At 47.7% G+C, this 26,830-nt stretch overlaps 1 protein-coding gene across 2 annotated transcripts; it reads left to right on the top strand.

Moving 5' to 3' along the window:
• Window positions 1-339: 339 nt before the first annotated feature.
• LOC140207290 (uncharacterized) lies at window positions 340-21,429 on the top strand. Of its 2 annotated transcripts, XM_072275772.1 has the most exons (8): window positions 340-418; window positions 901-972; window positions 1,977-2,519; window positions 5,720-5,836; window positions 11,275-11,427; window positions 16,373-16,515; window positions 17,649-17,713; window positions 19,056-21,429. In XM_072275772.1, the coding sequence occupies exons 1-8, from the start codon at window positions 352-354 to the stop codon at window positions 19,234-19,236; spliced, it is 1,341 nt and encodes a 446-aa protein (XP_072131873.1). In that variant the 5' UTR covers window positions 340-351; the 3' UTR covers window positions 19,237-21,429. The 2 variants fall into 2 exon arrangements, with proteins under 2 accessions (XP_072131873.1, XP_072131874.1); XM_072275773.1 differs by lacking the exon at window positions 340-418 and having other exon boundaries at window positions 942-972; window positions 1,946-2,519.
• The last annotated feature ends 5,401 nt before the right edge of the window (window positions 21,430-26,830 follow it).

Here is a 26,830-nt window from a genome sequence, read left to right as displayed (position 1 = left end):
GACATAGGAGAAAGAAGGGGAAGGAGGGAGAAAGAGAGAGAGAGAGACAAAGAGAGAGAGAGGGGAATGAGAGGGAGAGATAGATAGAGAGAGCGAAAGTGAGAGAGAGAGAGAGAGAGAGAGAGAGAGAGAAAGAGAGAGAGAGAGAGACTGCCGTGCGGTAAGGAAGGGAAGACAGAAAAGACAGAGAACGAGGAAAAGAGAGAGTGGGTTGGGTTTGTGTCCTGTGTCCAGTCACTCTCCATATCTCTCTTCTCCCTCTATTTCACACTACCCTGCCCCCCACCACATTCATCCCACACACACTCAATCACTCTCCTATCCCTTTCAGGATATCAAGAACTCAATACGATGGATGAGAGCGAGACCTACGCGAACATGCGTTTCACAGGAGCGGACTCACAATCTCCTTCGAGAAGTGAGTGGTGCAGAGAGAGGGAGAGAGCTAAACACTGTGTCTGACACCCTGGAAATATGAGGTGGGACAGCGTGTACGGAGCTACACACTGTGCCTGACACTGGGGAGGACGGTTGGTCGGTCAGTGCTGAGGGCGCTTTACTCGGTGCCTGACACCAGGAGCTTATGACGAGTCGCTGTGAAGGGAGATTTACTCAGTGTCTGACTCGGGAATCTGTGAAGGGACAGTGTGGAGAAAGATTCACTGTGTTTCTGTCTAGGAAATAGGTGATTGGACTGCGTGGAGGAAGTTTTACTCTGTGCCTGCCCCAGGAGGGTGTTATGGGCAGTGTGGAGGGAGCTTCAGTCTGTGTCTGACCCCGGGAGTATGTTATGTGAAGTTGTGGAGGGAGTTTTACTCTGTGTCTGAACCCGGGAGTGTATCATGCGACTGTGCGGAGGGATCTTCAACCTGATTCTCACCCTTACTGTTGTGCTCCCAGCTGAACCTGATGTATCGTACGTGGAACTTAACGTCACGGCCCTCTCCGCTCCTCGGGTCCGGAGAGATGGAGGTCAGTATCATTTTTGCTGACTTGACTGTGTTTAGGTAACGTGTCCACGCCTGTCGAGAGATCTCAGCGCATGCGCACAGTTGACCCTAATGATAAGCTGCTGTAGAATAAGCCGGAGGGAACCGGTGGCTTTGGCCATGATGTGGGAGGTCTGTGGGAGTGTCGGTGTGGAGGGTGCGCTCTGTGAGGTACGGTGGGTATTCAGCACCATGGCAGCAGGGAGCTCTGTTTGGTGGGGACGGTGCGGTCTGCGAGGGGATGTGTGGACTAAGCGTTGTGGGATCGGGAACGGGGCAGTGCTGTGGAAGGCGTCGGAAAGGAGGGGTGCTCTGGGAGGCGTGGAGTGGTGGGTGTGCCATGGAATTGGGTGAGGAGGGATTTCCGTGTGAATCATCGGTGAGGATAAAGGGACATTGAGGACGGGGAGCTGTGTCGGGCACGGAGCAGAAGGAGCGCCGTTGGAGCGGTCGGTGAGGAAAGGAGGGACATCTGTGGGAAGGGTTGGTAAGTCTGGAACACCATTGGAGGGGTGCTGAGGACGGGTGGGGGCATGGAGGAGGCGGAGAGGAGACAGCGTTGCAGAATTTGAACGGTTCTCCGAAAATTCTAACCATCTTTCTCTCTCTTCTGATCACCCTGTCACCCTCTTTCTCTTCTCCTATACCTCCTCTCTCCCTACTTCCCCTCCCTGCTCCCCTCTCCTTTGCCCCCTGCTCCTCACACCCCATTCCCTCCACTCTCCCTTCCTTTCTAAACCGCTCCATCTTTTCTACCACTTTCTCCCACTACCCCTCTCTCCATTTCCCTTCTTTGCCCACTTTCTCTAAACTCTCTCTGACCTTCTGCAATTTGCCCCGTTTCTCCTTCCTTCACTTTCTCCTTGTTCTCTCCCCTTCGCCCCATTTTCCGCTTATATCCCGCTCCGCAACATCATCTCTTTGATGATCCCTTCCCCTTTTTCCCTCTCGCTCAGGCTTTCCCTCCTCTCCCTTCCCCTCTCTCAGATTCTCTCTCTTCTTCTGCCTCTTACCCCCTCGCACTCCCAATTTTCTCCTTCCATCTGTCTCCTATCTTCCTCCGCTCTCTTTGCTTTCTCTCGCCCCTCTCCCTCTCCCTTCCGTTCTTCCCTCTGCCACTCTCTCCGTATCTCATACCCATACTCTCTCCCCATTCACTCACTCCCAATTCGTCGTCCATTGCCCCTATCGTTCATCATTGTCTCCTCTTTTCCATCCATCTCTCATCCTTTTTCTCCCCCGTCTTCACCCGTTCCTTCAACTTCTTTCTCTTTGTCTTTCATCCTTTCTCCGCTTCACTTAACATACTCTCTCTCCCTGCTCTCCCTTCGCCTCTAACTGCTCGTTGTCGCTGTCCTCACTCCTCTTTCTCTTCCCTTCTCTCTCATCCTCCCTCGCTCGACGCCCCAGCTGGTCTGAGTTCCACCTACGCAGAGGTGAACTGTCCGAAAGACGAGCCCGTCATCGATGAGGACGAGGCCCCTCCCATTGCCGCAGGATCCCGCAAGCAGACAACCAATGCCCAAACAGGTCAGAGTTCACAATGATAACATTATTATGTCATATGCGGAAGTGTGTGTATTTTTAAGTACTTAACATTTCTCTCCTTCAGCCACATTTCTTGCATCTCGTTCCACATACGGACCGCCAATTGGTTACAAACTTTTGTCACAAGGGTACCCAATTATTTTTTACTCTCTCACTTTCTGCGTGTGCACTCTCTTCCGCGATTCTCCTTGATATGCGCATTCACCCTGTCTGTGCCCCTCGTGGTTTTATACACCTCTGTAAGGTCACCAGTACACTCCAAGGAAGAATGTCCCTCTGTAGGTCAGTCCTACGCTCCAAGGATTAAAGTTCAGAACTACACGACATCTCCTAACTAGGTCCCCGGAGTCCCCGCAACATCCTCGTAAATTTCCCTCTGCACTTTTTCCAGCTGACTGACATTTTTCCTACAGCACGGCCAACAAAGCTAAACACCCAGCTCCGACTCCGGCCTCGCCGGCATCTTGTACAACTGCAAAGTGACCTCCCATCTCCCGAACTCAGTGTCCTGACTGGTGAACGCGAGCGTGCCAAACACCTTCTTCACCGCCCTGTCCACCTGTGACTCCTGTCCTTCTACGACCTCCTGCCTTCCTCAAAGCTACCGTTCCTCCACCAGTCTCCACACAGCGCATTAATTCAATCATCCAAGTCTTTGACATCATATAAAAAGGAATAATTCACAACACGGAACACTGTGGAACACCACAAGTCACCGGCAGCCAACCAGGAAACACACCCTTTATCCCCACACTTTGCCTTCTGTTCATTGCTGGTCGCCCCATTACAGAAAGGAGCCGAAGCTTTGGAGAGGCTGCCGAAGTGATTCACCAGGATGCTGCCTGGATGAGAGGGCACAAGCTGTGCTGAGAGGATGTAGAGAATTGAGTTGTCTTCACCGGCTCTGAGGATGACGAGAGGAGATCTGATAGAGTTTTGTTAGATTATGAGAAAAAGAGATAGACAGACAAACCGTATCTTTTTTTTTTCTCCCATGGGGCTGAAATATCAAATCCCAGAGTGCATGCAACCCAAGTGAATGGGTGAGGTTTGAATCGAGGTGTAAAGAGTCTGTTGTTTGGACACAGAGGGTTTTGCCTGGATTTGCTCTTCCTGGGTTGGGGTTAGAGACAGGCACAGTAAAGAGTTTAACGAGATATTTAGGTAAGCCGATGAATGTGAAGGAACGGAGAGATATGGAGATTGTGTAGGCAAAAGAGATGAGGATGGTTATCCATTTGATGCGGAATTCATGTATCGGGGACAACTTTGTGGGCCGAAGGGCTGTGCTGGTCAGTCTGTGTTCTGTGTGTGCAAATACTTTACGGTATCTGCGAGGCAGCATGTCCTAAACGCACAAAGCCGTGTTGAACACGAAGCTTCCGTCCAAGTCTTTGCCACAGGCGGCACCGATCCGTGCGGAACACAACCAGTCACGGGCGGCCAACCTGCGACCGTCGCCCACTCTGTTCGGTGGGCAAGTCAACTTCGAATCCAAATGGCCCATTCACCGTGAATCCCATGCATCGCAATCTTGTGAATGAAACTCCCACCAGAAGATTTATATAAAAGGCCCGTCTGCAGTCAACTCTGTTACACCCCATTGACCTGCGTAATAAAGCCAAAATCTCTTTCGAATGCACAGTTAAGCGCTTTGCCGTTGCAGGTGTCCTGTCCCTATACAACTGAATTTCCAGAGCGCAAAACCTCACACTAAACCGGGATAAACTCATCTACCATTATTGACTCAGATCTTTAACAGATCCAAACCCACTGAATGTATTGGCGATCTTCTACACTGTCCACCATACCACGAATTTTATGTCATCTGCAATTTTACCAACCCACTCATATTCAGTTTCTTTGAAGTCGGTCCTAATGCATCATATACAACCTTGAGATTCAGAGCTTTAAAATTGTCCTTGGATTTACATATTTATTAATAAACGGTGTGGAATCGGCTCTTCCGGCACTTCAAGCCGCGCTGCCCGGCAATTCCCCGAATTATTCCTGGCCTAATGACGGGACAATTGACATTGACCGATGAATGTCCCAGCTGGAACGTCTTTGGAATGTGGGAGGAAACCGGGGCACCCGGAAGAATCCTACTGGCTCACGGGATAAGGTGCAAACTCAATGCAAGCGGCAGCGGGAGCTGAACCCGGTTCGCTGGTAATGTAAAGCGTTTGCTGACCACTACGTTACCATACCCCCGACAACATGTTAATCCCTACAAGACCGTCATATATCCCACGTGTAAGAAAAGAAAAAAGCTGGGTAACAACAATTCAACTATGAAAAATAATAAACTCTGAATCCGGACGACCAATTCCCCGTGGATCCCAGGTTTCCTAATCGTCTGTATAAGCCTCCTCTGAGGGTCCCAGTCAAATGTCCAATTGAAGTTCACGAAGACAACGTCCTCGACTCTAACTTCACAGTTCAGCTCAGAAGCAGAAACAGAAACAGCCAGACATTAGACAGCCTTTGCCCAGTACAGGATTTAGGACTCTCAGCGATGACGGATAAAAATAGATGGGATTGAGAGAGGGACGGGATGACTTAACATAGAACATAGAATAGTTCTTCACAGTACAGGCCCTTCGGCCCACAATGTCGTGCCGACCCTTAAACCCTACCTCCCATAAAATAAACATCTTAAACTCCACCATATACCTGTCTAGTAGTCTGTTAAACTTCACGAGTGTATCTCCTTCCACCGCTGACTCAGGCAGTGCATTCCACGCACCAAACACTCTCTGAGTAAAAAAAAAACTTCCTCTAATATCCCCCTTGAACTTCACATCCCTTCCCTTAAAGCCATGTCCTCTTATGTTGAGCAATGGTTTCCTGGGGAAGAGGCGCTGGCTGTCCACTCTATCTATTCCTCTTAAACCTTGAAGATCTATCGTGCCTCCTCTCATCGGCCTTCTCTCCAAAGAGGAAACCCCTAGCTCCCTTAATCTCTGATCACAATGCATACTCTCTAAACCAGGCAGCATCCTGGTAAATCTCCTCTCTATCCTTTCCGAAGCTTCCACATCCTTCCTATAGTGAGGTGGCCATATCCTTCTTCTCGTGATCGTGGTGGAAGGAGAAAGCGTGAATGGTGGGTGGAAGGGGGTCGCAGTAGGGGACACGGCTGAACTCAGACGGACACACACTAAATGGGCTCTCTACAGGTGCACATGAACAGGAGCCGAAACAGAACATCGAAAATAGACGATACATGAAGATCTGCCTACTCTGCCTATTTACGTCCGTGCTCATCGCCATAGTGGCCGGGCTCTCGATCTATGGTGAGTCTGGATGGAGTCAGAGAGTGGACAAACAGTGTGGAATAAATGTTCGCGTGAAATCTCACAGTGATGACGACACGCCCCTGAACATGACACCAACACACCCCTCACCGTAACACCGACATATCTCTGGCCGTAACACTGACACAATTCCCACTATGCCAATGATACTGCCGGGCAGCTGTCGGAGCGGGCAGCGGTGTCAGCGGTAGCAGAGTGTAGGGCTTTGGCTGCAACGGGCTTCGGTGATAAACGGGAAGAGGCGAGAGCGAAGCGCCAACTCTTGTTTTCTCTCCCCCCCCCCACCCCCCCCACCGCTTTCGCGAATCGGCCCGGACAGACAGGAACAGCAGGGCTCTCACAGCTAACGGTTTAAAAAGTTTGTCTGTTTGGCGAGGTAAGTGGGTGAGTAGACTTATTTTTCCTGTTTCATTCGTGTAGAATTAGATAGCATGCCTGCAGGGTTAGTGCTTTGTTCAGAGTGTCAGATGTGGGAATCCTGGGAGATTTCCAGACCCCCTGACGGCCACATCTGCGCCAGGTGCACCGAGTTGCAGCTCCTCAGAGACCGTGTTAGAGATCTGGAGCTGCACCTAGTGCTTATCAGGGAAAGTGAAGAGGTGATAGACAGGAGCTACAGGAGTCAGTAGTCATCCCTAGGCTACAGGGGTCAGAACAGTGGGTCACTGTCAAGAGAGGGAAAGGAAATGCCCGGATAGTGGAGAACACCCCTGTGGCTGTCTCCCTCAGCAACAAATATCTTGTTCTGGATGCTGTTGAGGGGGATGACCTGACAGGGGGCGCTCACGGTGACCGGGTCTCTAGTACTGAGACTGGCGCTGTTATATAGGAGAGAAGGAGGGTGAAGAGAAATGCGGTAGTCGTGGGGGATTCCATAGTCAGGGGAACAGACAGGAGATTCTGTGAGTCTGACAGAGATACTCGCATGGTGTGTTGCCTCCCAGGTGCCAGGGTACGGGATGTCTCGGATATTCTAAAGGGGGAGGGTGAGCAGCCAGTTGTCTTGGTACATGCTGGTACCAATGACATAGATAGGACAAAGGAGGAGGTCCTGAAGAGAGATTTCCAGGAGTTAGGAAGGAAGCTGAGAAGCAGGACCTCCAGGGTAGTAATCTCGGGATTGCTACCTGTGCCACGTGCTAGCGAGGGCAAGAGTAGTCGGATCAGGCAGATGAATGCCTGGCTGAGAGACTGGTGTAGGGGGCAGGGCTTCAGATTCTTGGATAATTGGGATCTTTTCTGGGGGAAGTATGACCTGTCCAAAAAGGACAGGTTACACATAAACCCGAAGGCGACCAATATCCTGGCGGGAAAGTTTAATAGAGATGTTAGGGAGGGTTTAAACTAATTTGGCAGGGGGATGGGAACCGGAATGATAGAGCGGAGGAAGGGGAAAACAGAAATAAATCTAAGATAGTGAGCAGTAAAGATGTCAGGAAACATAGGCACGTGATAGGGCAAATGTGTAGCCATTGGGATGAGTTGCAGTGCAATAAAGTTACAGTGAAATCAAAGCAAAAAGTATCAAATACTGGTATTAAGGTGTTGTACTTACATGCACGCAGCATAAGAAATAAGGTGGATGATCTTGTTGTACAGCTACAGATTGGCAGGTATGATATTGTGGCCATCACTGAGACCTGGCTAAAGGGTGCATGTCTCTGGGAGCTGAACGTCCAAGGATACACGATGTATCGGAAGGATAGGAAGGTAGGCAGAGGGGGAGGCGTAGCTTTATTGGTAAGAAATGGTATTAAGTCATAGAAAGAGGTGATATAGGATCGGAAGGTGCAGAATCTTTATGGGTTGAGCTAAGAAATCGCAGGGGTAACAGGACCCTGATGGCAGTTATTTATAGGCCTCCGAACAGCTGCAGGGATGTGGACTACAAATTACAACTGAGAATAGAAAAGGCTTGTCAGAAGGGCAGTGTTATGATAATTGTGGGGGATTTTAACATGCGAGTAGATTGGGAAAATCAGGTCAGCACTGGATCTCAAGAGAGAGAATTTGTAGAATGTCTGCGCGATGGCTTTTTAGAACAGCTTGTTGTTGAGCCTACTAGGGGATAGGCTGTACTGGATTGGGTATTGTGTAATGAACCAGAGGTGATTGGAGAGATTGACGTGAAGGAACCCTTAGGAGGCAGTGATCATAACATTATTGAGTTCACTGTGAAATTAGAAAAAGAGAAGCCGAAATCTGATGTGTCGTTATTTCAATGGAGTAAAGGAAATTACAGTGGCATGAGAGAGGAACTGGCCAAAGTTGACTGGAAAGGACAGTGGCGGGAAAGACAGCAGAGCAGCAGTGGCTGGAGTTTATGCGAGGAGTGATGAATGTGCAAGACAGGTATATTCCAAAAAAGAAGAAATTTTCGAGTGGAAAAAGGATGCAACCGTGGTTGACAAGAGAAGTCAAAGCCAAAGTTAAAGCTAAGGAGAGGGCGTACAAGGAAGCAAAAGAAGTGGGAGATAGAGGGTTGGGAAATTTTTAAATGCTTACAAAAGGAAACTAAGAAGGTCATTAAGAGGGAAACGATTAACTATGAGAGGAAACTAGCAAATAATATCAAAGAATATACTAAAACGTTTTTCATGCATATAAAGAGTCAAATACAGGTGAGAGCAAGACATAGGACCGATAGAAAATGATGCTGGAGAAATCGTAATGGGAGATAAGGAGATGACGGAGGAAATGAAAGAGTATTTTGTATCACTGTTCACTGAGGAAGACATCAGCAGTATACCGGACACTCAAAGGTGGCAGGGAAGAGAAGTGTGCGCAGTCACAAAAAAGGCAGAAAAATTACTCAGGAAACTGAATCGTCTAAAGGTAGATAAATCTCCCAGAGCAGATGGAATGCACCCTCGTGTTTTGAAGGAAGTAACTGTGGAGATTGCGGAGGTATTAGCGATGATCTTTCAAAAGTCGATAGATTCTGGTATGGTTCCGGAGGATTGGAAGATTGCAAATATCACCCCGCTATCTAACAAGGGGTCAAGGAAGCAGAAAGGAAATTATAGACCTGTTAGCTTGACTTCGGTGGTTGGGAAGTTGTTGGAGTCGATTGTCAAGGCTGAGGTTACAGAGTACCTGGAGGCATCTGACAAGATAGGCAGAACTCAGCATGGATTCCTTCAAGGAAAATCCTGCCTCACAAACCTATTATAATTTTTTGAGGAAATTACAAGTAGGCTAGACACGGGAGATACAGTGGATGTTGTTTATTTGGATTTTCAGAAGGCCTTTGACAAGGGGCCACACATGAGTCTAATTAACAAGATGAGCTGCCATTGAATTACAGGAAAGTTACATACGTGGATAGAGCGTTGGGTGATTGGCAGGAAACAGAGAGTGGGAATAAAGGGATCCTATTCTGTTTGGCTGCCGGTTACCAGTGGTGTTCCACAGTGGTCCGTGATGGGGCAGCTTCTTTTTACATTGTATATCAACGATTTGGATTATGCAATATATGCCTTTGTGGCTAAGTTTGCTGATGAAACTAAGATAGGTGGAGGGGCCGGTAGTGCTGAGGAAATGGAGAGTCTGCAGAGGGACTTGGATAGATTGGAAGAATGGGCAAAGAAGTGAAGAATGAATTACAATTTTGGAAAGAGTATGATCATGGACTTCGGCAGAAGAAATAAACGGGCAGACTGTTATTTAAATAGGGAAAGAATTCAAAGTTCTGAGATGCAACGGGTATTGGGAATCGTCGTACAGGATACCCTTCAGCTTAACCTCCAGGTTGAGTCGGTGGTGCGAAAGGCGAATGCGATGTTGGCATTGATTTCTGGAGGAACAGTGTATAGGGGCAGGGATATGATGTTGAGGCTCTATAAGGCGCTGGTGAGACAGCGATCTGAGTACTGTGGGCAATTTTGGGCTCCTTATTTGGGAAAGGATGTGCTGACGTTGGAGCAGGTGCAGAGAAGATTCGCTAGAATAACTCTGGGAATTAGAGGGTTAACATATGAGGAACGCTTGTCCGCACTTGGACTGTATTCCTTGGAGTTTAGAAGAATGAGGGGAGACCTCATAGAAACGTTTCGAATGTTGAAAGGCATGGATAGAGTGGATGTGGCAAAGTTGTGTTCCATGATGGGGGAGTCTAGGACAAGAGGGCATGACTGAAGGATTGAAGGGCGACCATTCAGAACAGAAATGCGAGGAATTTTTGTTTTTTTTTTGCATGAGGGTGGTGAATCTATGGAATTCGTTGCCACGGACGGCAGTGGAGGCCAAGTCATTGGATGTATTTAAGGCAGAGATTGATAGGTATCTGAGTAGCCAGGGCATCAAAGGTTATGGTGAGAAGGCGGGGGAGAGGGACTAAGTGGGGGAATGGATAAGCTCATCATAACATGGCGGAGCAGACTCGATGGGCCGAATGTCCGACTTCTGCTCCTTTGTCTTCTGGTCATATGGCTTATAACCATGATAAAGACACGGCATTCACCGTCACACAATCAAGACTCATCCTGACACCGGCACGCCATTCACCAGAACATGAACAATTCAGTCACCGTATCACGGCCACGACCTTCAACGAGACACAGATACACTCCTAAGCGCAACACGGACACGGACCATGGCCGTTACACACCCGTGGCAGTCACACTGACCGCAACGTACCCCTCACTGTAACATCGACATTCCCACTGACCGTGTTACTGATAAACTCCTCAAGGCAGCAGCGAAACACACCTCAAAATGACCCCGACACGGTTTTCACTGTGACACTGTGGTACCGTACACTGTGACACCTTCACGCTCCTCGTCGTGATCTGCACCGCCTCGTGACAAAGATTCAGAAGTCACTGTAACACCCCTGACCGAGACAGTATCACCGCTCAACATAACGCCGATGCACCGCTCACTGAGGCAATTACCCACGCCTCATTCTGACATGGGCAAGCCTCTTAGCGTGATATCAAAACACCTCAGCCTGACGCTGTTACAACCACCGTGGCAATGACATGCCTCTCACCGTGACACAAACACATCCCTCTCTAAACACACCCCACACCATGACAGAGATGCTCCACTCACCTTAACAGCACCAGGCCCCTTACTCTGACATTTCCCACGCCGTGACATCGAGGTACACTTCAATGCGACCGGGCACAACTCTCACCGGGGCACAGAATCACCTATCACAGTGACACCGCCACGTCCTTCACAAGAACTTGATTATGACCCACATGATATTGACGCAGACCCCCATTGTGACAACAACATAACCTTCACCGACACATTAATATACCCCTCAGCGTGACACGACAGGCCGACGCCTCTCACTGTGACAACCTTCAACGTGACACTGACACAACACTCTCTGTGGCCCGCTCGGTAGCGTGTTGCTGAATCACGTGTCACTGTAAACGCTAATCATCCTTCACCATCTCTCTCAGTATCACAGATTCGTCAGTCCAAGTTCACCCTCGACCGAAACTACGATGAGTTAAACTCAACCCTTCAATCCAAGATCAATGAGATGGAAGCGAAGTACAAAGCTGTGAAGGAAACCAAGGCTCAAATCTGTGAATTGTTGACTAGCCGAAGAGGTGAGGCATCATCCTCTCCTTTAACCCGCTCCTCATCACAAGGCAGGCATTGAGAGCTGAAGGGTCACTCTGTGTTTGACATCGGGAGTGTGTGAAGAGACGGTATGGAGGGAGATTCCCTCTCTGTGTTTGACCGGTGAGTGCGTGATGGTGCTGCGAGGAGGAAGCTTCACTGTATCACTGAACCCACAAGAGTGTGACGGGACGTTGTGGAGGTGGATTCTTCTGTGCCTGCCCAGAGGATTGCGAGACGTATCTTTACAGCTTCACTCTATGTCTGACTCCGAAAATCTCTGATGGGACGGTATGGATCCACCTTCACTCTGTGTCTGACAGGCGGTTTGTGTGATCGGACAGGGCCCAGAGAGCTTCACCCAAGGTCTGACCCCTGAATGGTGTTATGGATTGGCGGAGAGAGAGTTTCACTCTGAACCCGGGAGTGTGTGACGGGGCGGTGCAGAGGGGGCTTCACCCTGTGTCTGAATCCGGGAGTGAGTGATGGGACGTTGCAGAGGGGGATTCACTCTGTGACTGAATCCGCGAGTGTGATGGGACTGTGTGGAGGGAGCATCACACTCTATCTGATTCCCGGAGTGTGTAATGGGATCGGACGGAGAGAGAGCGTCTGTGTCTGACTCCGGGAGTGTGTGATGGGTCAGTGCAGAGGGGCGTTCACTCTATGTTACACCGGGTTGTGTGATTGGATGTTATGATGGTAGTCTGACCCCGTGAGTGTGCATTGGGAGGATGAGGGCGGATTTTCGCTTTGTGTGTGAACACGGGGTGTGGGGGGGGGGTGTGATGGGACGGTTCAGAGAGAGCTTCACTCTGTGAGTCACCAGGGACTGTGTGATGAACCGTAAGGAGGGAGATTCACACTTTGTTAGACTCGGTGGTATGTGATGTGGCCGTGCGGAGGGAGATTTATTCTGTGTCTACCCACGGCACTGTGTTATTGGGCGAGAGGAAGGAGATTCGCACTGTGTTATTCTCGGGAGTGTGTGATTGGACGGTGAGGAGGTAGGTTCCCTCTGTGTCAGACAGTTTGCCCTGTGGTGTGTTGAGAAGACGTAGAGGGAGAATCGGTCTCCCTCTGTTATTTGTCGTGTGCGCTAAGGCAGTCTCTTTCCGTGTCTAACCGCTGGAGTGTGTGATGGGCTTGTGGAGAGAGAGATTCACAGTGTGTCTGACCAAGGCTGTGTGAGATTGGACTTTGGGAAAGGATCTAAATTCTGATCTCTTACTCAGGGCATGTATAAGGGGCGGTGTGGAGGTAGCTTCACTCTGTGTCTGACCCCGAGAGTGCGTAATGAAACGGTGTGGAAGGAGTAACATTCAGAATCTGACACGGGGAAGAGTGCATTTGGAAGGTGTGCAGGAAACATCACTCCACGTCTGACCGCTGAGATGTGTGATGAGCCCATGGAGAGAGAGATTCACTCTGTTCCTGACCCAGGCAGTACGTGACGAGGCTTTGTAGAGGGAGCAAAACTCTCTGTCTGACTCCGGGAGTGTGTGATGGGACAATGCGGACGGGAGCTTCACTCCACGTCTAACGCCTGCAGCGTGTGATGGGACGGCGGAGAGAGAGATTCCATCTGCGCCTGACCATTTTAGTGTGTGATCTGACCGTGTGCAGGAAGCTTAAAGTGTCTCACCCCGTGTGTGTATCATTGGACTCTGTTTGTGACACAGTGTGCGTGTGATGGGAAGGAATACCGGAGGTGGGGGTGGGTGACTGCGTTTGGGAGGGCGGTTATGTGTGTGTCTGACACCGGGAACAGTGGCGCGTGCCTGGATGGTTTTCCGCTCTGTGTCTGATGCCAGGAGTGAGTGATAGAACGGTGCGGAGGGAGCTTCTCTCGTATTCTGACCCCTGTGTTGTGTGATGTGACAGGGTAGAAGGAGCATCATACTGTGTCTGACCACGGGAATATGCAGTGGGAAGGTGGCGAGAGTGTTTCATTTTTATCTGATCACGGGCGGGTGTAACACGGTGGTGTTGGAGGAGGTTCACTCTGTGTTTGCCCGCAGGACTCTGTGTTAGGAGAGTGTGCAGTGAGCTTCACTCCATGTCTGACCCAAGGAATGTGTGATAGTGAGGTGGAGAGAAAGCTTCAGTCTGAGGCTGAACCGGGGACTGTGTGATGGACAGTGTGGAAGGAGCATCACTCTGTGTCTCACACCGGAAGAGTATGATGGGAACATGAGACAAGAACTTCATTCTTCGTCTGTTCCCGAGAGTGCGTGACGGGACATTGTGGATGGAAGCCCAATTTGTGTCTGACCCATTAGGAGGTGTGTGATTGGATGGCGTGCAGGCTGTTGCACTCTGTAACTGAATCCGGTGTCTGTGATGCCGAGGTAGTTTCATTCCGTATCTGATCTCGGGATTGTGTGATGGGATGGTATGGATGGAGATTCACTCTATGTCTGACTTTGGGTGCGTGTCATGGGATGGTGCGGAGTGAACTTTACTCTATGCCTCACTCCGGGAATCTCTGATGTGACAGTATGGATCCAGCTTCACTCTGGGTCTGACAGGCGGATTGTGTGATCGGACAGGGCCCAGAGAGCTTCACTCCATGCCTGACCCAGAATAGTGTTATGGCACCGTGGAGAGAGAGAGTTTCACTCTGAATCCGGGAGTGTGTGACGGGGCGGTGTAGCGGGGTCTTCACTCTGTGTCTGATTCCGGGAGTGAGTGATGGGACGGTGCAGAGGGCGCTTCACTCTGTCTGAATCCGAGAGTGTCTGAAGGGACGGTGTGAATGTAGCTTCACTCTGTGTCTGACTCCCCGAGTCTGTAATGGGATCGTAGAGAGAGACAGAGCGTCTGTGTCTGACTCCGGGAGAAGAGGGAAGAGTGTAAATGGACGGTGTGCAGGAAACTTCACTCCACGTCTGACCGCTGGAATGTGTGATGAGGCACGGAGAGAGATTCACTCTGTGTCTGACCCAGGCAGTAGTGACTTGGCTTTGTAGAGGGAGCTAAACTCTGTGTCTGACTCCGGGAGTGTGTGATGGGACAACGTGGACAGGAGCTTCACTCCACCTCTAAACCCTGGAGTGTCTGATGTGTCTGTGGGGACAGAATCTATCTGCGTCTGACCGTTTCAGTTTGTGATCCGACGGGGTGCAGGTCGCTTAAATTTGAGTCTCAGCCCGGTTGTGTATGCTTGGACTCTCTCTGTGACACAGTGTGCGTGTGATGGGAAGCAATGGTGAGGGTGGGGGGGTGCGTTTGGAAGGGGGTTCATGGGTGTGTCTGACACCATGAACAGTGACGCGTGCTTGGATGGTGTTCCACTCTGGGTCTAATAACAGCGGTGTGTGACTGGACGGTGCGGAGGGAGCTTCTCTTGTATTCTGATCCCTGTTGTGTGAAGTGACAGGGTAGAAGCAGTATCATACTGTGTCTGACCACGGGAGTATGCGGTGGGATGGTGCCGATAGTGTTTCGTTTCCTGTCTGATCATGGGCGGGTGTAATGGGGTAGTGTGGATGAAGATTTACTCTCTGTTTGCCGCAGTTAAGGCAGTCTGCAGGGACCCTCACTCCAGGTCTGACCCAAGGAGTGTGTGATAGCGTGGTGGGGAGAAAGCTCCAGTCTGGGATGACCCTGGGAGCGTGTGATGGGAGAGTGCGGAAGGAGCATCACTAGCGTCTGACACCCGGAGAGTATGATTGACCGTGAGACAAGAGCTTCATTCTCCCCCTGTTTCCGAGAGTGTGTGACGGGTCATTGTGGATGGAACCCAAATTTGTGTCTGACCCTTCAGGAAATGTGTGTCTAAATTGCATGCGGGGACCTTCACTGTATAAGTAACTCCCGCTGCCTGTGATGGAACTGTTTCTGACCCTGCGCCTGTGTCACGGGAAAGTGAGAAAGAGCTTCACCTCATGTCTTCCTCCGGGTGTCAGTAATCGGATGGTGCTGAAGGAGATACGCTGTGACTTATCCCTGGAGTGTGCGATTACACACTGCGACAGCAGCATAACTCTGTGATTGACTCCTCGATTTTGTAGTGGTAGGGTGTAGAGGGAGCTTCACTCTGTGTCTGACCCCGGGAGTGTGTGATGAGACGGTGGGGAGGGAGATTCACTCTGTGCCTGACCCCGGGAGTGTGTGATGAGACGGTGGGGAGGGAGATTCACTCTGTGCCTGACCCCGGGAGTGTGTGATGAGACGGTGTGGAGGGAGATTGACTCTGTGTCTGACCCCGGGAGTGTGTGACGGGAAGGTGTGGAGGGAGATTGACTCTGTGTCTGACACAGTGTGTTTGCGATGGGGTGCTATGCACAAAGCCCCACTCTGTGTCTGACCCCAGGAATGAGTCTTCGCAGAGTGAGGAGGGAACTTCAATCTGTCTTCTACCGGGGCTGTCTGATGGCAAGAACATTGACTTCTCTAACTTCCATTAAGGCCCCACTATCCTTTCGTACCCTACCCTTTATTTATTTGTTTGTTCGTTTGGTTGTTATTACTATGATGTTGCCTTTTTTTTCTTTCGCTCTTTTTTTTTTCTCTCTCTGTCCCTCTCAGTATAACTCCGTACCCATCCTCTAGGTTCCCCTCCCCCTTTCTCTCTCCCTTGGCCTCCCGTCCCATAATCCTCTGCCTTCTCCCGCCTCGCACCCCTTTGCCAATCGACTTTCCAGCTCGTAGCTCCATCCCTGCACCTCCTGTCTTCTCCTATCATTTCCGATCCCCCCCCTCCCCCTCCCACTTTTAAACGTATTCCATTTCTTCTTCCGGTTATTCCTGACTAAGCTTCTCGGCCCGAGAAGTCGACTGTACCTCTTCATTGCAATGCGGCCTGGCCTGCTGGGGTCACCAGCATTTTCTGTGCGTGTTGCTTGGATCCCTATTCTATGTCTGTCTCCCGGCGGATGCAATGTACGGACGGAAGGAGATTCACTGTGACTTGTTTGGAATTTTCAGAGCAAACGTTTTCCCAGGACTGGTTCAGACATGAAGACGGGTGTTATTTTATATCCAGGATTGAAAGATCCTACGATGAGGCGAAGCTGCATTGTGAAAATTCTGATTCAATTCTTCTTGAAATAAATTCAGCAGAAGAACAGGTACGTGTCGGTTCGAGGGAAGACATATCAACACCAGAGTAAAGCTCAATCGACACCGTCACATCACGCACTCCCAGTATTAGACACAGAGTGAATCTCCCTCTACACCAACCCATTACACACTACCGGGTTCAGACACAAAGTGAATCTCACTCCACACCGTCCCACTACACACTACCGGGGTCAGACACAGAGTGAATCTTCCTCCACACCGTCCCATCACACACTCCCGGGGTCAGACACAGAGTGAACCTCCCTCCACACCATCCCATCACACACTCCCGGGGTCAGGCACAGAGTGAATCTCCCTCTACACCACCCCATTACACACTACCGGGGTCAGACACAGAGTGAATCTCCCTCTACACCGTCCCATCACACACTCCCGGATTCAGACACAGAGTGAATCTCCCTCTACACCACCCCATTACACACTACCGGGTTCAGACACAGAGTGAATCTCCCTCCGCACCGTCCCTTCACACACTCACGGATTCAGACACAGAGTGAATCTCCCTCCACACCGTCCCATCACACACTCCCGGGGTCAGACACAGGGTGAATCTCCCTCCACACCGTCCCTTCAGACACTCCCGGGGTCAGACACAGATTGAATCTCCCTCCACACCGTCCAATCACACACTACCGGGGTCAGACACAGAGTGAATCTCCCCGCACCGTCCCATCACACACTTCCGGGGTCAAACACAGAGTGAATCTCCCTCTACACCATCCCATTACACACTACAGGGGTTCAGACACATAGTGAATCTCCCTCCACACCGTTCCATCACACACTCCCGGGGGTCAGACACAGAGTGAAGCTTCCTCCACTTCGTCCCATCAGACACTCTCGGGTTCCGATAGAGTGGATCTCTCTCTACACCATCCCTTCACACATTCCCGGGGTGAGACAGAGTGAAGCTTCTTCCATACGGTGTCATAACACACTCCCGGATTCAGACACAGAGTGCAGCTCCCTCCAATCCCTACCATCAACATTTCCTGGATCAGGCAGGGTGTGAATCCCCTTCTGCACCATCCCATCAGACTCTCGCGGGGTCAGACAGAACGTGACGAACCTTAAATTGTGCTGGAATTCAATCATTAATCATAGCAATTTAATTTCACAGAGACTAGTCAAGAAAGCTATCAACGACCAACGTAGTTCATACTGGATTGGAAAATGCAAAAGCGGGTGAGAGTTGGTGTCATGAAAGTTGTTGAGGAGAAAGTTGGCCGTGGGATTAGTTTGGGGATTGATGTAAACTGCAAGAAGGGAGTGGGCAGTGGGATTAGTTTGGGAACTGACACAGGTGGCGAGAGGGAGCCAGCAGGGGGATTATTTTGCGGACTGACGGGTTCTGTGGGGAGAGTGTGGGATTTGGTAGTATTTTGCGGACAGGGAAAGGTCTGCGGGGAGAGAGTGGGGTGTTTGCATTTGTTCAGTGACTGACACAAATCTCTAGGAAGGAAAATTGTCAGTAGGAGTATTTTGGGGACGGACACTGTAGGGAGGGAGTGAGGCACTGGGATTAATTTGGGGCACATACATCTGTGGGGGGAGAGTGGGCAATTGGTTTAGTCTGTGCACTGGCACGGGCTATTGACAGAGTGTGTGTAGTTGAATGCGTTTGGGGACTGACGTGGAATGTGGGAAGAGAGCGTGAAGTGGGAGTGTTTTGGTGGTTGGGAAAGGTCTGTAGGGAGAAGGTTAGGCAGTGGGATCATTTTCGGAACAGGCACGGGGCCGTGGGGACTGGGTGGATCTGTAGAGCGCTTTTGGGAACTGACACAGGTTTTGAGAGAGAGTTCGGCAGCGGGAGTTCTTTGGGGGCAGACACAGTTCTGTGGATAGAGAATTTTTTCAGTGGGATTAGTTTGGGCATTGACAGAGGTCTGTGGAAAAACAGTGGAAAGTGGGGGTGTTTTGGTTTCTAACACAGGTTTGGAACAAGAAGGCTGGGCAGCAGGATTATTTCCGGGACTCGCACGGGGCTGTAGGGAAAGAGTGTGAAGTGCGAGTATTTTGGGGACCGACACGGGGTCGTGCGGACAGAGCGAAGCAGTGTGTGAACTTTGAACTGACACTGATCTGTGGGGTGAGAATGAGAAGTCAGCGTCCTTTGGGGTGTAAAATCAGGCCTGTGGGGAGACTGTGTAGCAGTTGGAGTATTTTGGGGTCTGACCTAGAGCCTTGGGGAGCGAGTGTCGCTATGTGTGTATTTTGCGACCTATGGGGAGCAGCTGGGGTACTGAGATTATTCTGGGGTCTGACACCGGTCTGTGCGGTGAGATTGGGGCAAGGGATTAATTTTGGGGCTGACTCAGTGCTGCAGGGAGAGGATGGGCCAGTGGGAGTCTCTGGAGACTGAAACTGGGCTGTGCTGGGAAATTGGGGAAGTGGGTGATTTGGGTGTCTGCCACAGGTCAATGGTGAGGGAATGTGTCAGTGATTTTGGGTACTGACACAGGGCTGTCTGCTGCGGGAGAGTTGTACCTTTCAACTTGTTCACCCCCCACCCCGCCTCCCTTGACAGGAAAGTGGCCTCTTATGTCGTGCAGAAGAATAAAGCTGGAAATTTCGAATGCAGTGAATGTAAACGGGACCGTTGCAAAAACGATCAGCACCGTTTCATCTGTGAGAAGTCGGCAGCTTTGTGCCCAAATATTCGTGAAAAGATCCAGGATCTCTGTCATCAGTCCGAGGGGCCGACTTGAATCAGATGACAACACCCTCTTTCTCCCCCATCTCCCTCTCCGCACCTCACAAACCCGTCCTCTCTTCTCCAATTCCCTGTCCTATTCTCCTCCCTCCTTCTATCGCTCTGTTACTCGCCATCTCGCGTTCCGTTTACCCTCGTTCCTCCAAACTCTCTCTCCATTCTCCTCCCCTCCCACCTGACCTATTATATCCGCATTTTCCTTCCTCTCGCATTTTTGCGTCCCTCTTCTCCAACTCTTCTCTTCACACTCTCTCTCCCGATTCTCTACTCCTTCTCTACCCCTCTCTCCCCATCCCACTCTGTCATTTGATTTATCCCTCTCCACCTCCCTTTTCTCTTTTCAGCTACTCGCACCTAAATCATGTGTCCTAATGTTGCTGATTCCCCATCCCTGGGGAAATAGAGTGCCTTATCTGTGCCGCTGGTGGTTTTATACACCTCTGTAATGTCACAGAATAAAACCTAAACATTCTAGGCCTCGCTCCATAACTCAGTCCGTCGTGTTCCGGCAGCATCCTCGGAAATCCCCATCTGCAGTTTTTCCAGCTTAGAGGCATCTTTCCTACAGCAGGGCGACCAGAACTGAAGACCGTACTCCAAGGGTAGACTCACCGTTGTCTTGTACAACTGCAACGTAACGTCCGACTCCCGTACTCAGTGTCCTGACTGATGACGTCCAGCGTGTCCAATGTCCTGTCCACCTGTATCGCAGGTTTTTCACCGGATTCACGGTCTGTTTTATTATCTGGGACTTGTACCACCTGGGATTTGATCTTTTTGAATGATCTGTAGGGCACAGATATGTAAAATTAATATGAAATGCCAAAAGATAAAAATACCACAAAGAATGCCGAGGTGGTGCTCATGCGTTCAAAAGTATGATAGAGGAGGGGAAGAAGGTGTTCCTGAATCGTTGAGTTTTCATCTCCTGTGCCTCATGTCCGATGGTAGTAACGAATAGGAGCTTGTCCCGGGGTGAGCGGCTTCAGTGATGAATGCCGCCTTCTCCAGGTAACGCATCTTTTTTTTTATTCAATTTCAAACTTGACTACATAGAATAATATCTACCCTCCCCCTCCCCTTAACCCTTCCCCCGTTACATACCTCTACCTAAAAAAAGAGAGACAAAAAAACAGGAAAAAAATGAAAAGAAAGAAAGACAGACTGCCTGGATATTGGAAGGTCTCCACATGTTCCATGGGATTCGAAATAAATTTCATATATGTATTTGTTTATTTCCCCAATGGACCAACATCTTTATCATCAGAGCACCTATATATATAATCCTATCTTTTGTAAATAAGGGCGCAAAATACTCAAAAATGTATCATATTTATTCCTTCAATTATAAATAATTTGTTTTCAAGTGGAATACAGCCAAATATTTCATTATTCCAACGATCCATACTTAAATACGAATCCGATTTCCATGTAACTGCAATAGCCTTTTTGGCTACTGCCAATGCAATTTTTATAAATTCTTTCTGAATTTCATTCAATTTAAGTTCCGGTTTTATCCCTTCAATGTCACCTAATAAAATAATATTGGATTATGTGGAAATTCTGTTCCAATAATGTGTTCCAATAAAACTCTTAAGTTTATCTAAAAAGGTTGAATTTTGAAACAAGACCAAGTAGAATGTAAAAAAGTACCAATTTCTTGATTACACCGAAAACATTGATCAGATAAGTTTGTATTTAATCTACTTATTTGTTTGCTGTGTAGTATATAATTGTTGTAAAAAATATATTGTACTAATCTGAGTCGAAGTTTTATTGTATTTGTCATATTGTCAAGACATAGTCTTGACCAACTTGCTTCATCAATATTAATATTCAAATAATTTTCCCATTTTTGTCTTGACGCATGGATTCCTTGTTTAATCAGATTATACATAAAATAAGTTTTTTTAAAATTTTTTCCTTTTTGAATTATAGTTTCAATTAAATTAGGTTTCGATAATAACATTGTTTGACCCAGTTTCTCTCGTAAATGAGCTCTTAATTGAAAGTAACAAAAGTGTTATTTTATACTTTATATTTATTCTTTAATTGTTCAAATGACATCAATATACCTCCTTCATAACAGTCTCCTATACATCTAACCCCTTTTTGATACCAATTATATAAAAGTTGATTGTTGATTTTTAAAATTTGGAAGTTGTAAGCCTCCTAAGTCAAATTTCCATGTCAAGTTTCCCAACGATAAACTTGATATCTTACTTTTCCAAAGAAATTTCTTCACACATTTATTTAACTCTAATAAAGAAACCCTAATAAATAAAGACTGTAATCTATGAAATATATTCATTTTTATAGCACTAACTCTACCTACTAATGTTATTGGTAAGATCATCCAATTGTCAAGATTTTCTTGAAATTTTTTCAACAGTGATAAATAATTTAATGTATATAATTTATTTATATCATTATCAACTCTAATACCTAAATACTTTATGCCATTTATCGGCCATCCAAATTGAGTTGCTAATCCACATTGACTATAGTCTCCATTAGTAAGGGGTAAAATTTCAATTTTTTCCCAATTTATTTTATAGCCAGTAACTTTCCCATATTCTTCTAACCTAGAAGATAATTTCCGCTACGAATGCAATGGGTTTGTTAAATAAATCAAAACATCATCAGCAAATAAATTAGTCTTATATTCCTCCTGATTTACTCTAAAACCCTTAAAATTGAATCAATTCTAATTAATTCAGCTGATGATTCTATCGCCAATAGAAGTAAAGCAGGTGATAATGGACAAGCTTGTCCAGTTGACCTTTTTAACTGGAATGGTGTTGAAATTAGGCCATTTGTCACTACTTTAGCGTTGGGATCAGTATTTAAGGTTTTAACCCAATTGGTAAAAGGTACTCCTAACCAATATTTTTCTAATATTTTAAATAAAAAAAAATCCCACTCCAATCTATCAAACGCTTTTTTCTGCATCCAAAGCGACTACCATACTCATTTCCTCCCTCTTCTGTGCCAAATGAATTATACTGAGTAACCGAGTTACATTATCTGCCGATTGCCTATTTTCAGTAAATCCTGTTTGATCAGTTTGTATTAATTTTGGTAAATATTTAAATAATCTGCTAGATAAAATTGTTGCTATTATTTTATAATCCGTATTACACAAAGCCTGTACGATGCTGGTTTTAAAGGATCTCTCTCTCTTTTTTTGACAATACTATTAAAATCACTGTCAAAATAGACTCTGGAAGTTTATGTGTTCTTTCCGCTTGACGTATTAACTCCATAAAAGGAGAAATTAATAAAGCTTTAATTTTTTTTTTGTAAAATTCAGGCGGAAAACCATCGTCTCCCGGAGATTCATTATTCTGAAGTGAACCTAAAGCTTCTTCAACCTCTTTTAATGTAAAAGGCAAATCTAATCACTTCTGTTTTTCCGAATTCAAATGTGGGAGAGTTATTTGTGATAAAAATCTTTCTATCTCATTACCATCATTTTGTGACTCCGATTGATATAATTCAGAGTAAAAACTTTTAAATGTTTCATTAATTTCTAAAGGTTTATAAGTAATTTTATTTGCACTTGTTCTAATTGCATTTATCGTTTTGGAAGCCTGTTCTGTTTTCAGTTGCCAGGCATGAATCGGGATCCGGGGAAGTTTGGCCAGATGGAATCAGAATTGGCTTGTCTGCAGAAGAAAGAGGGTCGTGGTACAGGGAGTAGATTCAGATTGGAGGATTGTGACTAGTGGTGCCCTACAAGGATCTGTTCTGGGACCTGTACTTTTCGTCATTTTATTAACGACCTGTATGTGGGGGTAGAGGGGTGGGTTGGCAAGTTTTCATACGACCCAAATGTCGGTGGTGCTATAGATAGTGTAGAGGGTTGTCGAAGATTGCAGAGATACATTGATAGGATGCAGAAATCGGCTGATAAGTGGCAAACGGAGTTCAACCAGGAGAAGTGTGAGGTGGTGTACTTTGGAAGGACAAACTCCAAGGCATAGTACAAAGAAAATGGCAGGATTCTTGGTAGTGTGGAGGAATAGAGGGATCTGGAGCTACATGACAACAGATCACTGAAAGTTGCCTCACAGGTAGATAGGGCAGTTAAGAAAGCTTAAGAAGTGTTATGTTTCATAAGTCGAGGGATAGAGTTTCAGATTCGCGATGTAATGATGTAGCTCTATAAAACTCTGGTTAGGCCACATTTGGAGTACTGTGTCCAGTTCTGGTCGCCTCACTGTTGGAAGGATGGGGAAGCATGGGAAAGGGTACAGATGTGATTTACCAAAATACTACCTGGTTTAGAGAGTATCCATTATGATCAGAGATTAAGGGAGCTAGGGCTTTCCTCTTTGGAGAGAGGGAGAATGAGATGTGACATGATCGACGTGTACAAGATAATAATAGGAATTTATAGAGTGGATAGCCAACGCCTTTTACCCAGGGCACAACTGCTCAATCCAGAGGACATGGCTTTAAGGTAAGGGGTGGGAAGTTCAAGGGGGATATTAGAGGAAGTTTTTATTTTATACTCAGAGATTGGTTCGTCCGTGGAATGCGCTGCCACTGTCAGTGGTGGAGGCAGATACACACCTGAACTTTAAGAGACTGCTAGACAGGTGCATGATGAAATTTAAGTCGGGGTTTATACGGGAGGCAGCGTTTGATGGTCGGCACAACATAGTGGGCCGAAGGGCCTGTACTCTGCTGTACTCTTCTATGTCTATGTCTAAATGAAGCTGAACCCAGGAGCTATTCATGTAGCCAGTCCAAAATTAGAATAAGCTTCTTCAATCAGAGCAGCAAACAGAAAAAGGGAAAACCAGAAAACCTGGAATAAGGAACGATGAACCGGACTGTGAAGCGGAATGTGGACTTCACGGACTAGACCAAGAGAGCCAATCTCCTTTTTAAACGGACATTCCTCCATCCTGAGGCCGTGTTGACTAGTTTTATTATCGCCTCCGCTCACAACGTAGGAAGCCTTATCTCCACAGCTAATCTATTGGGGATCTTGAACATTTGATAGGTTTCAGTGAGGTCTCCACTCATTTTCCAGAATTCCATTGAGTACAGATCCAGATCAAATGCTCCTCCTGTGAAAAGTGTTTCAATGCCGGAACAAAAGGGTGCAGAGGGGATTTACAAGGATGTTGCCTGGATTGGAGAGCATCCATAATGAGAATAGGTTGAGTGTATTCGGACTTTTCTCCTTGGAGCGACGGAGATGAGAGGTGACCTGATAGAGGTGTATAAGATGATGAGAGGCATTGATCACGTGGATAGTCAGAGGCTTTTTCCCAGGGCTGAAAGCGGGCAAAGGGACACAAGGGGACAGGGGTTTAAGGTGCTAGGGAGCAGGTAAAGAGGAGATGTCAGTAGTAAGTTTTTCACTCAGAGTGGTGAGTGCGTGGAATCGGCTGCCGGCAACAGTGGTGGAGGCCGATAGGATAGAGTATTTTAAGAGACTTTTGGATCGATACATGGAGCATAGAAATATAGAGGGCTATTGGTAAGCCTAGTAATTTCTGAGGCAGGGATATGTTCGTCACAACACTGTGGGCGAAGGGACTGTATTGTGCTGTAGGTTTTCAATGTTTCTACGTTTCCAATCATTTTCGTTCACCTCCATGGAACAGCATCGAAAGTTAGCACATCATTTTCGTCAAAGGAGCACAAATTGACTCACAATATACCCCAACTTAGGCCTCACCAGTGTCTTTTAAAACCTTACAATCAAACCTTTGCATTTATAATCTCGCCCTCTGGAAAGGAATGCGAGCATTTGATTTGCTTTTCTCACCACCGACTCCTGTAAGTGAACCAACAGAGAATCGTGCAACAGGATCCACAAGTCCCTTTGCGCCTCAGCTATTTTTTTCTCTCCGTTTAGAAAAAAACGTTTATAATTTTTTTTTCTTTTCTAAGAAGGTACGTGACAATATACTTCCCCACACTGCACTCCATCTGCTACTGCTTTGCTCAGTTCCCTAATCTGTCTTCAACACCACCTGCAGATTGGAAATGCTACGAGCGACCTGCACTGACTGCGGTTTCCCGATGAGGAATTCAAACGTTCTGTTGCAGAGGGAGATAGCCTGTCCCAGGCTTTGCAGCCTGTTGGATAGAACTGAGGACGTGACTGTGCTGAGCGCTGAGCTGCTGTCAATAAACCGCAGCGTGACGTAGGTATTGCTATTTCCCAGTTGGTCCAAAGCCCGGTGGAGAGCGAGTGAGTTTGCAGCCGCTGTAATCCTATTGTGGAGAGAGACAGAGCGCAGCGGGTCAATGTGTTGCCCAGTATAAATCCTCAGAGATGCTATCTCCCTCTCCTACAGACATCCCTGTGACCCTCCTCCTTCCCTCCCACCCTCCCTCCCTCCCCTACAGACATCCACGTACCCTCCACACTCCCTCGCTGCCTCCCCTACAGACATCCCTGTGACCCTCCACCCTCCCTCCCTCCCTCCTCTACAGACATCCCTGTGACCCTCCTCCCTCCCTCCGTCCCTCCCCTACAGACATCCCTGTGACCTTCCACCCTCCCTCCATCCCTCCCCTACAGACATCCCGGTGACCCTCCTCCCTCCCTCCCTCACTCCACCTCAGAAATACCTGTGACTCTGAACCCTCCCTCCCCCCACCCCCCCACAGACATCCTGGTGACCCGCCACCCTCATTCCCCTACAGAGAAATTAGGGATAGTATCAATTCCAAAGAAGAAGCATACAAATTAGCCAGAGAAAGTGGCTCACCTGAGGACTGGGAGAAATTCAGAGTTCAGCAGAGGAGGACAAAGGGCTTAATTAGGAAGGGGAAAAAAGATCATGAGAGAAAACTGGCAGGGAACATAAAAACTGACTGTAAAAGCTTTTATAGATATGCAAAAAGGAAAAGACTGGTAAAGACAAATGTCGGTCCCCTACAGACAGAAACAGGTGAATTGATTATGGGGAAAAAGGACATGGCAGACCAATTGAATAACTACTTTGGTTCGGGTTTCACTAAGGAGAATATATATAATCTTCCGGAAATAGTAGGGGACAGAGGGTCTCGTGAGATGGAGGAATTAAGGGAATCTCATGTTCGTAGGGAAGTGGTGTTAGGTAAATTGAAGGGATTAAAGGCAGATAAATCCCCAGGGCCAGATTGTCTGCATCCTAGAGTGCTTAAGGAAGTAGCCCAAGAAATAGTGGATGCATTGGTGATAATTTTTCAAAACTCTTTAGACACTGGACTAGATTCTGAGGATTGGAGGGTGGCTAATGTAACCCCGCTTTTTGAAAACGGAGGGAGAGAGAAACTGGGGAATTATAGGTTAGCCTGACATCGGTGGTGGGGAAAATGCTAGAGTCACTAATAAAAGATGTGATAACAGCACATTTGGAAAGCGGTGAAATCATCGGACAAAGTCAGCATGGATTGGTGAAAGGAAAATCTTGTCTGACGAATTTCATAGAATTTTTTGAGGATGTAAATAGTAGAGTGGATAGGGGAGAACCAGTGGATGTGGGATATTTGGATTTTCAAAAGGCTTTTGACAAGGTCCCACACAGGAGATTAGTGGGCAAACTTAAAGCACACGATATTGGGGTAAGGTATTG

This window comes from Mobula birostris, chromosome 13, assembly GCF_030028105.1.
Source record: "Mobula birostris isolate sMobBir1 chromosome 13, sMobBir1.hap1, whole genome shotgun sequence".
NCBI classification, from domain to species: Eukaryota; Metazoa; Chordata; class Chondrichthyes; order Myliobatiformes; family Myliobatidae; genus Mobula; species Mobula birostris.
Note: the sequence above shows the minus strand (reverse complement) of the source record. Positions and strands in the feature narration are given on the sequence as shown.